This window comes from Zootoca vivipara, chromosome 13 (assembly GCF_963506605.1).
Source record: "Zootoca vivipara chromosome 13, rZooViv1.1, whole genome shotgun sequence".
Lineage (NCBI taxonomy): Eukaryota > Metazoa > Chordata > Lepidosauria > Squamata > Lacertidae > Zootoca > Zootoca vivipara.
This window is the reverse complement of record NC_083288.1, coordinates 41455099-41468341: the sequence shown is the minus strand read 5'-3', so window position 1 is coordinate 41468341 and position 13243 is coordinate 41455099. Positions and strand designations below refer to the sequence as shown.

General features: G+C 46.1%; 1 protein-coding gene across 2 annotated transcripts; it reads left to right on the top strand.

Moving 5' to 3' along the window:
- Positions 1–387: 387 nt before the first annotated feature.
- On the top strand, positions 388–9655 carry LOC118077833 (uncharacterized). 2 transcript variants are annotated; one of them, XM_060281802.1, is made up of 2 exons: positions 388–517; positions 7915–9654. In XM_060281802.1, exon 2 carries the CDS (start codon positions 7926–7928, stop codon positions 8955–8957), a length of 1032 nt encoding a protein of 343 aa, XP_060137785.1. In that variant the 5' UTR covers positions 388–517; positions 7915–7925; the 3' UTR covers positions 8958–9654. The 2 variants fall into 2 exon arrangements, with proteins under 2 accessions (XP_060137785.1, XP_034957452.2); XM_035101561.2 differs by lacking the exon at positions 388–517 and adding an exon at positions 4902–6028 and having other exon boundaries at positions 7915–9655.
- Positions 9656–13243: the final 3588 nt, after the last annotated feature.

Sequence of the window (13243 nt, the reverse complement as noted above, 5' to 3'; positions counted from 1 at the left end):
TAATAATTCTACACAGCCCTGCTCTGTCCTGAGAAGTACAGCTTCCGTACCACACACACAAGGGCGTACCCAGCGTGTGGCAGGGAGGGGCCGCTGCCCCTCCCTAGAGGGGGGCCGCGCCCCCCGAAGCAAAAAATAAGCGTGGCAAAAGCGGCTCCCCGTCCTCCTCCCCACTCCCTCCCTGGCTGTCTCTCTGGCAAAGCCTCTCAAAGGGGAGGAGTTGTGAGCGGGAGCCGGTTCCCTGTGTCGGCAAGGGGGCTATCGGCTCCTTGCCTTAGCCGTCCCAGCTGCCACGCCCTGCCTACTGCACCCAGCTATTAGGGCTGGCTCGGGGGCGGGGGCTAGTTGCATTCAAACAGCCGCGGCAGCCCTGAGCCATCCTTCCTTATTGCCTCCAGTCCTCCTTCGCTCAGCTGACTACCTTGGACTTTGAGCCGGCAGCACCTTGCCGCTCGCCCCTTTTGGCTTTTCCTGGCTTGTCCACAGAAGCGGAATAGGTTCCTTCTCCCTGGGAGTGGTAACGTTCGGGGATCAGGGCTTGTACCTGCGGGGGGGGGTCTTGTTTCGGAGGCTTTTTTCTTTGCTGATTACTTCCTAATTGGGCATGTTCTGCCTTTTAACTGCTTTACAGTTTAGCAAAGGCTTTTGGTGGGGAGGGGTGCATCTGGGAGCGTGGCTGAGCGTTTTTTCCCTTCCTGCTGCTGCTTGGCTCCTCCCCCCTTACTCCTCACTCCCCGTCTTTGCCTCTGTTGGAATTAATAACATATCTTTGTGGGGCGTGTGTGTGGCTGAGGGAAGCGTGTCCCGGCTGCACGGCTGTTTTATTTTATTTTAGTTGTCTTTGTGGGAGTGGAGCTTCCCCCCCTCCCCCATCTTCGGCCCGTGAAAGTCAGCCTAGCTCGTTGGGGCAAGTACAGTAGTTAGCTTTACTGTGACTTTATCTTGCCTGCTCTGTTGTCCTTTTGCCCAGCCACCTAAATTGCTCTTAATAGATATCATTGTCTGAGCTTGCAGCGTCAATTGCCTGTCAATTGCCTATCATTCTCGTCGCCTAGCAACCAGGGTTTCAGAGGGATTTCTTCATCTGAAGAAGTGTGCATGCACACGAAAGCTCATACCAAAATAAAAACTTAGTTGGTCTTTAAGAACAGAAACTTCTGCACTGTAGCCAAAGCCAATTAAGCTGCTTTTTAACGTATCTTAAGTTCTATCTTAAGATAGATAGCATCTTAAAAAGCAGAGACATCACCTTGCCAACAAAGGTCCGTATAGTTAAAGTTATGGTTTTCCCAGTAGTGATGTATGGAAGTGAGAGCTGGACCATAAAGAAGGCTGATCGCCGAAGAATTGATGCTTTTGAATTATGGTGCTGGAGGAGACTCTTGAGAGTCCCATGGACTGCTAGAAGATCAAACCTATCAATTCTTAAGGAAATCAGCCCTGAGTGCTCCCTGGAAGGACAGATCGTGAAGCTGAGGCTCCAATACTTTGGCCACCTCATGAGAAGAGAAGAATCCTTGGAAAAGACCCTGATGTTGGGAAAGATTGAGGGCACTAGGAGAAGGGGACGACAGAGGACAAGATGGTTGGACAGTGTTCTCGAAGCTACGAACATGAGTTTGACCAAACTACGGGAGGCAGTGCAAGACAGGAGTGCCTGGCGTGCTATGGTCCATGGGGTCACGAAGAGTCGGACACGACTAAACGACTAAACAACAACAACAACAAAGTTCTATCTTAAATGGTGTGACTCACCCTGGGGACTGTTCCAGGAGTTTAAAAACTGCACAGGCTACTGAAATAGAGAACACTCTCTCTCCCACATTCCTTATGCACTAAGCAAAAAAAAAAGGGACAATAAAATTGGGTCCCTTTTTTTTATTAGATTACCATAAATTCAAACCTTGAGGAAAAAGAAAAGAAAAAAGACACAAGGTGCAAAATTGGTTATGAGGGAGAGAAAGCTGCACCAAGTGTCAGGCCTTTGTGATCTTGGTGTGCGTATGATGATTTCAGACCTAATTTGTGCATTCTGCTAACACAAAAGTTCTTGCAGCTCCTAAGTGATTTTTCAATGCAGAAGGAACACACTCATTAGGTTTTTTTTCACCTCACCTGCCTTCATTAAGGCATACCCTTTACGATCCCAATTGAACAGCAGGGGACATTATGAGCTAACTGAGAAGTGTTCCCCCCCTTTGTTAACATGTGTTTCTCCCCTCCATCACTGAGCACCAGAGAAGAGTGCTGCATGTAGATCATCTTTTCATCAAATTTGTACAGCAAAAAACAGTTGCTGTTTTTGAATGCTTTAAGAATAAATAAACAAAGCCCTGGGAAACTAAAGTAAGAAGATAGAGAAATTGGATAACAAATCCCCCTCCCCCAGAATGTATCTAAACTGCGCCTCGTGATTACATAAACATCAATATCAAGAAATTTCCCAAATGGGTTTGGGGAGCTGTGAATTCTTAATTTTCTGAAGCAAACTTAAAACATGTTTATCAATTCAAAGGTATGGATATAGATCACTCAAAACCACAAAAGGGGGGTGTATCCTGCAACTAAAACAACAATTCTAATGTAGATTTATTTTGTTATAAAAATGCACACACCGTGGTTTTGTTTCTGTTGGTTATTCTTCACATTTGCCTCAATACCAACTTTTCAGATGGAAATAATATGTATCTGTCTCTCTTCTGCACACCTTTGCTGAGTATTTTAATCATAGTATCACAGAACTGGATGGTTGGAAGGGACCCCCAAGGGTCCTCTAGACCAACCCCCTCCAGTGCAGGAATCACACCACAAGCATCTCTCACAAAACAAGTTTGCTCCATCTTCCCTGTGAACAGGCCTTCAGATACAACAGAATAACAGAACCATTCACAGAGTTGGAAGGGAACCACCAGGGTCATCTAGTCCAACCCCCTCCAATGCAGGAATCTTTTGCCCAACATGGGGCTTGGAAGAGAAGAGAAGGTTAAGGGGTGATATGATAGCCATGTTCAAATATATGAAAGGATGTCATATGGAGGAGGGAGAAAGATTGTTTTCTGCTGCTCCAGAGAAGCGGACACGGAGCAATGGATTCAAACTTCAAGAAAGAAGATTCCACCTAAACATTAGGAAGAACTTCCTCACAGTAAGAGCTGTTCGGCAGTGGAATTTGCTACCAAGGAGTGTGGTGGAGTCTCCTTCTTTGGAGGTCTTTAAGCAGAGGCTTGACAGGCATATGTCAAGAATGCTTTGATGGTGTTTCCTGCTTGGCAGGGGGTTGGACTGGATGGCCCTTGTGGTCTCTTCCAATTCTATGATTCTATGATTCCACCCAGTTACAACCTACTAAATTATTGCACCTCATTGGAATCTTAGTTATCAAAAGTTTAAAGCCCATTAAATGTGATTTCATTCCAGAAGCAGGCCATCAACACAGGCCCCTCTGGGGTTGCCAAGATTGAGTGTAAGCGTGGTGTCAGCTCCCTTAAAAAAGGTAAACAGCTCTGGGAAAGGGTGGGTGCCAGAGGGATCGCCAGATATGCTTAAGACGGCCCTGGGTGCCAATGCGGGGAGGGCGCGGCAAGAAGGGGGCTCTTCCGCCACCTAGGTGGAAAGTTCACCACTGCATCAGGCCAACAGGGAACTGACTTGGAGCACCCAGCCTCCTGAACCATGGCTTGCCCCCCCCCCCTAGTTTTGATCCTGGGTACGCCCCTGCACACACATAAACCGTACGTGAGCACGCTCTGTATGGCACAGTGATAGAAGGCAAGCAGCAGCTTTTGTGGAAGATGGTTTTTCCTTAAAATTCTCAAAAAATACAGTCTCTGCTGCGCCTTCTTCACAAGCCCCCTTGTATTAACACTCCAGGACAGATCCTCCTGTAACTCAATGCCTAGAAATCTAAACGTTGTTACCCTCTCCACACAAATTCCGTCAATCAAAAGTGGCTGGACCTCGTTCTTCTGTCTCCTAAAGTCCACCACAAGCTCCTTTGTTTTCTTTGTATTTATGAGCAAGTTATTAACTATCTCTATAGTCCGTTTCACCCTCCTTATCAGAGATGAGCCCGATCACGGTTGTGTCATCTGCAAATTTGACAACCCTATTTCTAGGGTGGGCAGCGACACAATCATACGTATAAGGAGTATAAAGGAGCGGACTAAGCACACATCCTTGTGGTGTTCCTGTGTTAGTCCTAAGCATGTTAGACATATAAGGGCCCAACCGGACCCTCTGGGAGCGATCTGAGAGAAAGTCCAGTATCCACCCACAGAGTGATAGTGGGAGCCCCAGATTTCCCAATTTAGTTATCAGACATCGCGGTAGAATGGTATTGAATGCCGAGCTGAAATCTACAAAAAGCAGTCTGGCATAGCTACCCCGCTGCTCCAAATGTGCAAGAACAGCTTGGAGGGCAATTGCCACGGCATCCTCTGTTGATCTTTTCGTTTTGTAGGCAAATTGGAATGTGTCCAATCCCTCTGGTAGACAGGCAATGACATAATTTCATACCAGCTTTTCAAAGCACTTCATAATTATGGGTGTAAGTGCTACTGGACGAAAGTCATTCGGATTCTCCGGATTGGATTTTTTTGGTACTGGAACAATAATAGAAGACTTCAGGCAAGATGGTACAGTAGCCTGGGCTAGGGATCGATTTAAAATCCCAGTGAAGACTCCTGCTAGTTGGTCTGCGCAGTCTCTCAAGACCCTTCCAGCTACTCCATCTGGCCCTGTAGCCTTCCTTGAGTTGATTCCCTTCAGCACCTTCCTCATCTCTCCTTCCTCCACGTTGAATACCACATTCCTTTGCACCGATGATGGCGACGGTGGTGATGTTGGCCTAGCCTCCGCAGGTGTCGCTGCAGATGTTGCTTCAAAGCGGGGGGAAAAGGCATTCAACTCCTCTGCGAGGGATGCCCCTCCCTCGTCCACCAAGGAATCTTTGGATTTTTGCCCCGTCAATTCCTGTACACCTTGCCACACCTGCCTGGTGTTATTACTCTGTAGGTGATCCCCCAGCCGCTGTCTGTACGCCTCTTTGGCCACCCGGATACCTCTCTTTAAATCCGCTCTGGCTGAGCTGTACAGCATCCTATTTCCACTTCTAAAAGCAGTATTTCTTGCCTTTAGCAACCCCTGTACCTCCCTTGTCATCCAGGGCTTCCTGTTTGGGTAGATCTTTATCCGTGCCTCTGTGTTACATTGCCAGTGCAGAACCTGATGTAATCCAACACTTCCTCAGTAAGAGTCTCTACGTCCTGTTGGTTAAACACCTCCCAGTCTGTGTCATGAAAACAGTCCTGTAGCTGTTGAGATGCTTCAGCCGGCCATATTGTAATACTCCTCTTTGTTGTTGGAATCCGTTTCCTCAGTGGAATGTATACAGGAGTCAGAAGCAGGGACACGTGATCAGATTGACCTAGGTGTGCCAGCGGTTCAGCTTTATAGGCTTGCTTGACATTTGTGTACAGTCTGTCCAGGGTCCTTTCCCCCCTGGTTGCACACTTTATATGTTGATAAAATTTAGGTAGGACCACTTTCAAATCTGCTTGGTCAAAATCCCCGCTTACAATAAATGCAGCCTCAGGATACTTGCATTGTTGTCTATTAACAGCTTCGTGCAGGAGACTCAATGCCTCATTGATGTTCACATCAGGTGCAATATATACTATAGTTATCAGTACTACTGTAAATTCTCGGGGGATGTAAATAGGTCTGCATTTGAGCGTCATAAATTCCACAGTTGGGGAACAATGACTAGCTATCAACGTGTGGTTTGTGCACCAGCAGTTGTTTACATATGCACACATTCTTTTACCAGAGTCCTCTGTTCTATCATGACGGAACACTGTATAGCCTGTTAGTTCTATGGCTGAGTCAGATATAAGTGGTGTCAGCCAAGTTTCTGTAATCAGCAGAAGACAGCATTCACTCACAGTTCTCTCAGTTGCCACCCACAGCTTCCACTCCTCCAGCTTGTTCACCAAGGATCTCACATTCGCATAAAAAATGCTGGGAAGTGGTAAGTTATAGTGCTGTGTCTTTAACCTTAATTGCCTTAGTCGCCTTCCTCCCCTGCACCCTCTCTTCTGTTTACGGTCTCTCCTGTGCCTCTTTCCTCCCCGGTTCTTTGAAGTCAAAAAATCTTCCTTGCAGATGCGGAGACACTCACAATTTATGCAGTGCTCACTCCGTAGCCGAATAGATAGCATATCCTGTCGACTATAAACAAGTCTATTTTGGCAGGACAAAAAAAGCCAAATTCTGAGTTAGGGAGCAACCAGCCGTTGCGTCTCCACGCGCCACCATTTTAGGAAGATAAGAAGTTCCAGTTCCAAATTTTGCACTTATTTCAAAGATATTCTGAGGTGTTAGGCAGTCTCTTCTCATCACAGCTGAGATAGGAAATTGATTAGAAGAGCTGTCTCCAACATGGCACTCGTGGGTGCTCACAAAAGGTCTCAGTAAGTACCCCCTCAAAATCCTCTGTCCCAGCCTCTCCTTAAACTTGGCAACATTTAATGGGAATAGAGTACTGAATGCCCACTCTCTCAGATGTTCTGAACAAGGGAGAGTTGCAAAGAGTTTCTCTTTGTGAGGAAGCACAGCAGTGGTGGATACAGGTGTTTTAGCCACACTGAGCCTTCAAACTAGCATTGGTTTTCAGCAAAATCTTGATCTTTTGTTTCTCAAACAGCCATTCCCTAAAATCATAGGGCAAACTGCTTTCAAAACTGATCAGCCTGTCAAATGCTGTATTACCGTATATTCCTTCAAGGGGGGGTGGGACTCCTATCAGATGGAGAGAGAAAGAAACATGAGAGAAAGTAGATAAAGAAACATGTCTTGAGAAGCAGAAGATGTTAGGTCTTTCTTTCAAAGCGCCTCACAATTATTAGTAATCATTTACCTTTGGAATTATATTTGGCACTCGCAGGTATATAGTGTTAAATCATTGAGACTGTTTTCCAAGATTAATATTGAATATGATGCGTGGTTGAAATTATGGAATCAAACGTTGGAAGTTTACTGCATGTACCGCCCTGAAAGAGAATGTTTGGAAAATGATGTATAGATGGTATTTAACCCCAGTGAAATTATCTAAAATGTATAGAACGAGTAGTAGAATGTGCTGGAAAAGTAAAGAGAAAGAAGGGGATTTTTATCATATGTGGTGGAAATGCGAAAAAGTTAAAGAATTTTGGGAAATGATATATAATGAATTGAAAAAGGTTTTTAAGTATACTTTTCCCAAAAAACCAGAAGCATTTTTGTTGGGAATTATAGGACAAGAGATCATAAAAGAGGACAATATATTATTTTTGTATGCGACAACTGCGGCTAGGACATTGTTAGCCCAAAAATGGAAAACCCAGGAGTTACCGACGATTGAAGAGTGGCAGACAAAAATGATAGACTATGCGGAAATGGCAAGACTGGCTATCAGGATCTGGAACCAGGGGGAAGCAAGTTTTCAAAGAGACTGGAGTAAATTTGTGGACTATATGGAAAAGAACTGTAGAAGTTTAAAGACACTTGCAGTCTGAAATAAATCCTACGAATTGACTTTAAACGGGATGTATAAAAGAACTGAATAGAAAACCAAATGAGGGAGGGAAGTCAAGCTCGGCGGAGCATTGAGAATGAGAGATTTGGAGAGAATTGTTAAAAAGATGAATGTATGTGTTGTATTGTTTTTTAATGTGTGTTTGTTTTGTTTAATGTGTTTTGATTGGAAAATTTAATAAAATGTTTTATAAAAAAAAGAGAGAGACTGTTTTCCAAGAGGTCAGCAAATTCAGTTAATTCTTTCATTATCATAAATAATAAAGTAATTGCAAAGAGTAAATAAATGATCTATTTGTGGAATCTTCTGATCTAACTGAATATATCACTTTCTTTTCCTAGAATCAAGCACCATGCCAGAGATAGTCCCTAAGAATAAAGCCCCAGGGGTTGATTTCTGTGGGGTAAATGAATATTACTACATTGTCCGCTCAGACCTGGGCTGCTACATGAGGTCCACCAATTTCAAAGAGGGCAAGGACCTCAACGTGTTTAGCCTGCACAGATCTTGCCAGGGAGGAGATCACTACTTAGCCCATGAGGATGACCTATTCTACATCATCAAAGGAGACAACTATCGCCGTGTCAGCAACATGAATGAAGACTCAGGTGCTATCGTCTACAGCCTCCATCCCAACTGCCGTGGAGGGGACCATTACCTCTCAGCCTTTGGAAATTTCTACATCATTTTCCAGAAAAGAGGTGTTTACCGTCGGGTCACTAATATGCATGAAGATGCAGATGCAGTCGAATACACACTTCACCCAGCTTGCAAGGATGGTCTCTATTACTGGGGCATCAAGGATTACTATTACTTTGTAAAACCCCAAGATGAATGGGGAGTCCAGTATTATAGATGCACCAACTTCCATGAAAATGTGGATCCTGTTACCTACTCCTTCCATAGTGATGTTGTGAACATGCTCCCTGGAGGAATGGCTGTTACCCAAGGCCCATGTTATGGTAGATGGGAAGCTATCAAGACCATCTCCAATGACTCCAGCACTCCCATTGTATGGAATAAGAAGATCACTAAGAAAGTGGGATACAACAAGCAGAAGATGAGCAGTGTGGAGCACAACTGGAACGTATCCATGACTGCCTCATATCAGTCAGGCGCTCTCACTGAGGCCATTGCCAAGTACCAGTTCTCTCTCACTGCTCAGTATGGTGGGAAGAGTGTCAACACAGAGCAGGAAGACTGGAATGAAGCCACTGAGATTGAAGAATCTCTTAACGTGACCCTGAAGCCCAAGGAGAAGATGTACATATGGCAATACCAGCTGGGTTTGGGCAAGGAAACGGTCTTGTTCTGCCGCGATATGAAATTTACGGATAATTCTACTCCACCTACAGATATTCCTTTGCCACCTTCTAATAAGTGAAAAGAAAAGTGTTAGGCCAAAAGGCACCTTCAAAGGCTTCCTATTATAAAATTTGATTGATTTCTATGGGCTTATACTTAAACAATATAGAGCTCTCACAAGCTTAGGGGGAGTTACCTGAGTAGTATATAGAGATGCATAAACTAAATGTTGTGTAGTGGGTCTTCAATTATTTCAGCTCAGTGCAAATAAGAAACAGGAGGCGAGGATCTGGTACAACATCTCTTTACTTCAAAGAACAAGTAAGAGCCAGAACGCAGGGAATGGGGAAAACTGGGGCTTATATAGTAACAGAGAACTAGCAGGGAAAAGATACATTTTGACGGGAACCAATGGCAAGGATTCCCTCCAGCGTAAACCAATCCAGCAGCAGATCCAAGTCCTGCACTCTGAACCAGCAAATGATATACGTTTTCGCTGGAACTTATACATTCAAATAAACTGTAATACAATACAATAAACTCTATATTCCAATACATACTTGGCTGTGCTATTACTTTAATACACAACACACACACCCATACTTAGTGAGAACTACACACAAAGTCTTTCAGGGACTGTGGCTTCCTGCGACTTCTACTAGATCATCTCACTTCAGGTGTTGTGACACTAGGGGTTTGAGGCTGAGGGGTCTCCTTGGGAGTATCTGCTACAGCTGTCCCTCCTAAAGCCCCCCCCCAACTCATTATCTTCTGCCAGCTCTGTATTCCCAGCAGGGAGCTCACCTTCTGACTGCCCCGGTGGGTCATTAATCAGTGAAGGTGTCTCCACCTGACTCGGGGGCGGCAACTCTTCATTTAATTTGGGGGTGTTTCTTCCCTCATCATCACTCCTGCTGGGTATCCTGCGCCTCAGCTGATCCACATGCCTACGCCAGACCTGACCCTGTGACAACGTGACATAATATGACACGGGACCGCTGGCCCGCGAAATTACCCCTGGAACCCAAGTTGGACCTCTGGCATAATTCCTCACCCAAACGAGATCCTCTGGATTAAAGTATCTCGTTCTGTCTCCTTCGGGTTGTGGTGGCTCCCGTGCCGAACGGGAGGGCATCCTATCTGGATGCACAAAGTCCAGGGCTGTGCCCTGGGAACCTCAGGTCGAACCACTTGGCATGCCTTGCACGTGCGTACCCACATTTCTATCTCCTTATCCATCCCTGGCCACCACACATAACAGCGGGCCAGGGATTTCATTCTGACCATCCCTGGGTACCCCATATGCAAGGTTTCTAGAATGCGGTTGGTTCCTAAGTGGGTTAGGGATGACTACCCTGTCCCCCCAGAGTACGCACCCCTTATGAAGGGATAGCTCATGCTGCCGCATTAAAAATGGACGGAACTTCTCTTCTTGGCCCCCACTGGGCCACCCCCTCCCTACCCAGGCAAGGACATGGGAGAGTGTGGGGTCCTTTCGAGTCCTGGCCGCAACTTCTTCCGCAGTCATAGGAGCCCTTGGCAATGTCTCTAACATCATGACCTGTTCGGCTGGTGCCGGGTCACAATTACTAGCCCCCTGGAGTGGAAGCCGGCTGAGGGCGTCTGCGTGACAAAGCAATTTCCCTTTCACATGGTGCGACAAACCCGGGACGTTGCCACCAATTAATATGACAATCCCGGCGTTGTCACTAAACTTGCGATGATCCCACCTAACATGTGCGGATCCCACCAATGCAATGTGCCTCCTTTTTTTTTTACCACTAGCAGAGTGTTGAAGGAAATTGGTTATTTCACAAAGAACCCACTAATCCTTCTTACTCCCAAATAAACTGCCTGTTTAGGTTTGGGGTCTGCTAGTAATCGAAATGCAGTTCCAGTTCTCCCAATAACGTGGCACCGTATCCCTTTTAACTCCCGGCAAGTGTATCAGGAACCACCTTGTGCTCACAGTAAGGATTCCCTTTTCCCTAAGGTTCACCTCAGCAGCCTGTTGCTACTTTGTGGCACCTTCTTCCTGGCACTTGTCTTCCCTGGGCTTGACCTTGAGGTTTTAAACTATTTTCCTGCTCCTCAGGTTAAGTCTAACCTCCTCTCTACAGTCACTACCCTTTTGAGTTAGGATACTTCACTGGAATAACAAGGCACATCCATTTTTAATATAACATTTAAGAAAGCTTTAATAAAGTAGAGGACATGTAAAATGCGTAACGGTTTCATGCGTATAAGCTCTTAGATCATATTCTTAGTTTCATATAACACTGGCTAGATAATATAATTCTAGTAAACTCCTCAGAACACTCTAAGATCTCCTACCCACCCGCTCCCGCTCCCCAAAACCCCTCTCAACTCTATCAACTGAAATAACTGCTCCCCATTCCTTTTAAACTCATGGCAGTCCCGCCCCTCAGGAATGGAATGCGTCACTCAACAAGGAGGTTGGGATTAACACTTTCCACCCTGGAGTTCTATCGCAAGCCAGCCCAGTCCGTTACACATGGCATATCTCATATTGGAACCCGTTTAAAAAAATCGACCACCTGAGCATTCTAGGGGACAGGATTTGAGGGGTTTGTTTGTGGGGGTTGAAAAGGCCCAGCAATGGCTTGTGGTCCGTTTCAATTAAGAACGATCATCCATACACATAGTCGTAGAATTTCTTTACACCCGCTACCACAGCCAAAGCCTCTCTGTCTATCTGTGCGTAGTTCCTCTCGGTGGAAGTAAGAGTCCTTGAGTAGAATGAAATGGGTCTGTCTGACCCATCCGCCTCTCTGTGGCTGAGCACAGCTCCCAGTCCATATTGAGATGCGTCGCAAGCGAGTACAAGGGGTTTCGTTTCATCATAATGGGCCAACATGCTCTCAGCAGACAACATTCCCCTAATGGTTTCGAAAGCCTTTTGTTGTAGCTTTCCCCAATGCCAGACGCACTTCTTTTGCAGAAGCCTGTGCAAAGGTCCTGCCACTGCCGCTTTGTGCGGTAAAACCGCATGGTAAAAATTCACCAGACCCAAGAAAGATTGGAGTTCAGTTTTATTGTTGGGCCTGGGGGCATTGGCGATGCCCTTAACCTTGCTTTCCATGGGGTGCACTCCACCACAGGAATTCCAAAGCTACATTTTTCCTTTTTTAGATGGAGCCCAGCTCCCTGGAACTTTTTGAGTACCAGTCTGATTGATACGGCTTTCCAGCTCGTGGGGGTCCCTCCCAGATATTAAAACATCATCAAAATATGTGAGGGTGCCAGGCACCCCCCTTAATAATCTCTCCATAATGCCCTGAAATATTCCTGGGGACACTCTTACTCCAAATTGCAATTGGTTCACCTTAAATGCCCCTTTGTGGGTTACAATAGTTTGAGCTTCTGCTGTTTGTGGCATTACAGGTAGCTGCTGGTATGCCTGAGCAAGATCGATCTTTGCAAATACCTTGCCCCCAGCCAATTTTGCCAGCAGTTGAGACACCACTGAAATGGGGTAGGAATTTCCCCGAATTGCCTTATTTATTATGCATTCATAATCTGCGCAGATGCGCACTTCCCCATTTGCTTTTAGTGGGGTCACTATTGGGATTTCCCATCTTGCTGAGTCAACTGGTGCCAACACCCCTTGCTGGATGAGCTTGTTGAGTTGGGCTGCAAAGCGAATGGCACGCGTCTTGGCTTGAGGCGAACTGGAGCCACCCCTTGGTCCAACTTGAAGTCAATGGGAGGCCCTTTATAGCACCCCAGACTGCCATCAAATAATGATGTGAACTCCCCATAAAGTTTATCAAATGATCCTGGGACTATTGTTATTGCGTTCAGTCCAGAGATGCCCAGCCCTAAAGCAGGAAACCAGTCTGTTCCCAAGAGGCTGGAACCCTAACCCTTTGGCGATCACCAGCTTAAGTACGGCCCTTTTGTCTTTAAAGTTAACTTTGATGGAACACATTCTAAGGATGTGTATTCGGCCGGCAGAGTAAGATTGTAATGTGGCGGGGAAAGGCTCCAATGGAGGAAACTTACCCACTGAGAAAAACGACCTCGCTGTCTCGTCCGAGACGATCGTAAACCCCGAACGGAATCTACCTCCATCTGGCAAGGATGGCCCTCAATGCTGACCCGGATTGATGCTTTCCCCTGAGCAGGGAACTGGACGGTCTTGCCCTCTATCTCGGTGAGGTCGTTGCAGTCGTCCAACACGTGCGTTGATGCACTTGCCTGTTGCCGGAATGGTCGCGGGGATTCCGATGTTCCTCCGGTAGCCAACCTGCATACCCGAGCGATGTGGCCCATTTTATTGCATGCTCAGCACGTGGCGTTCCGGAATCAGCAGTTCCGGCATTCATGCGCCCCACCGCAACC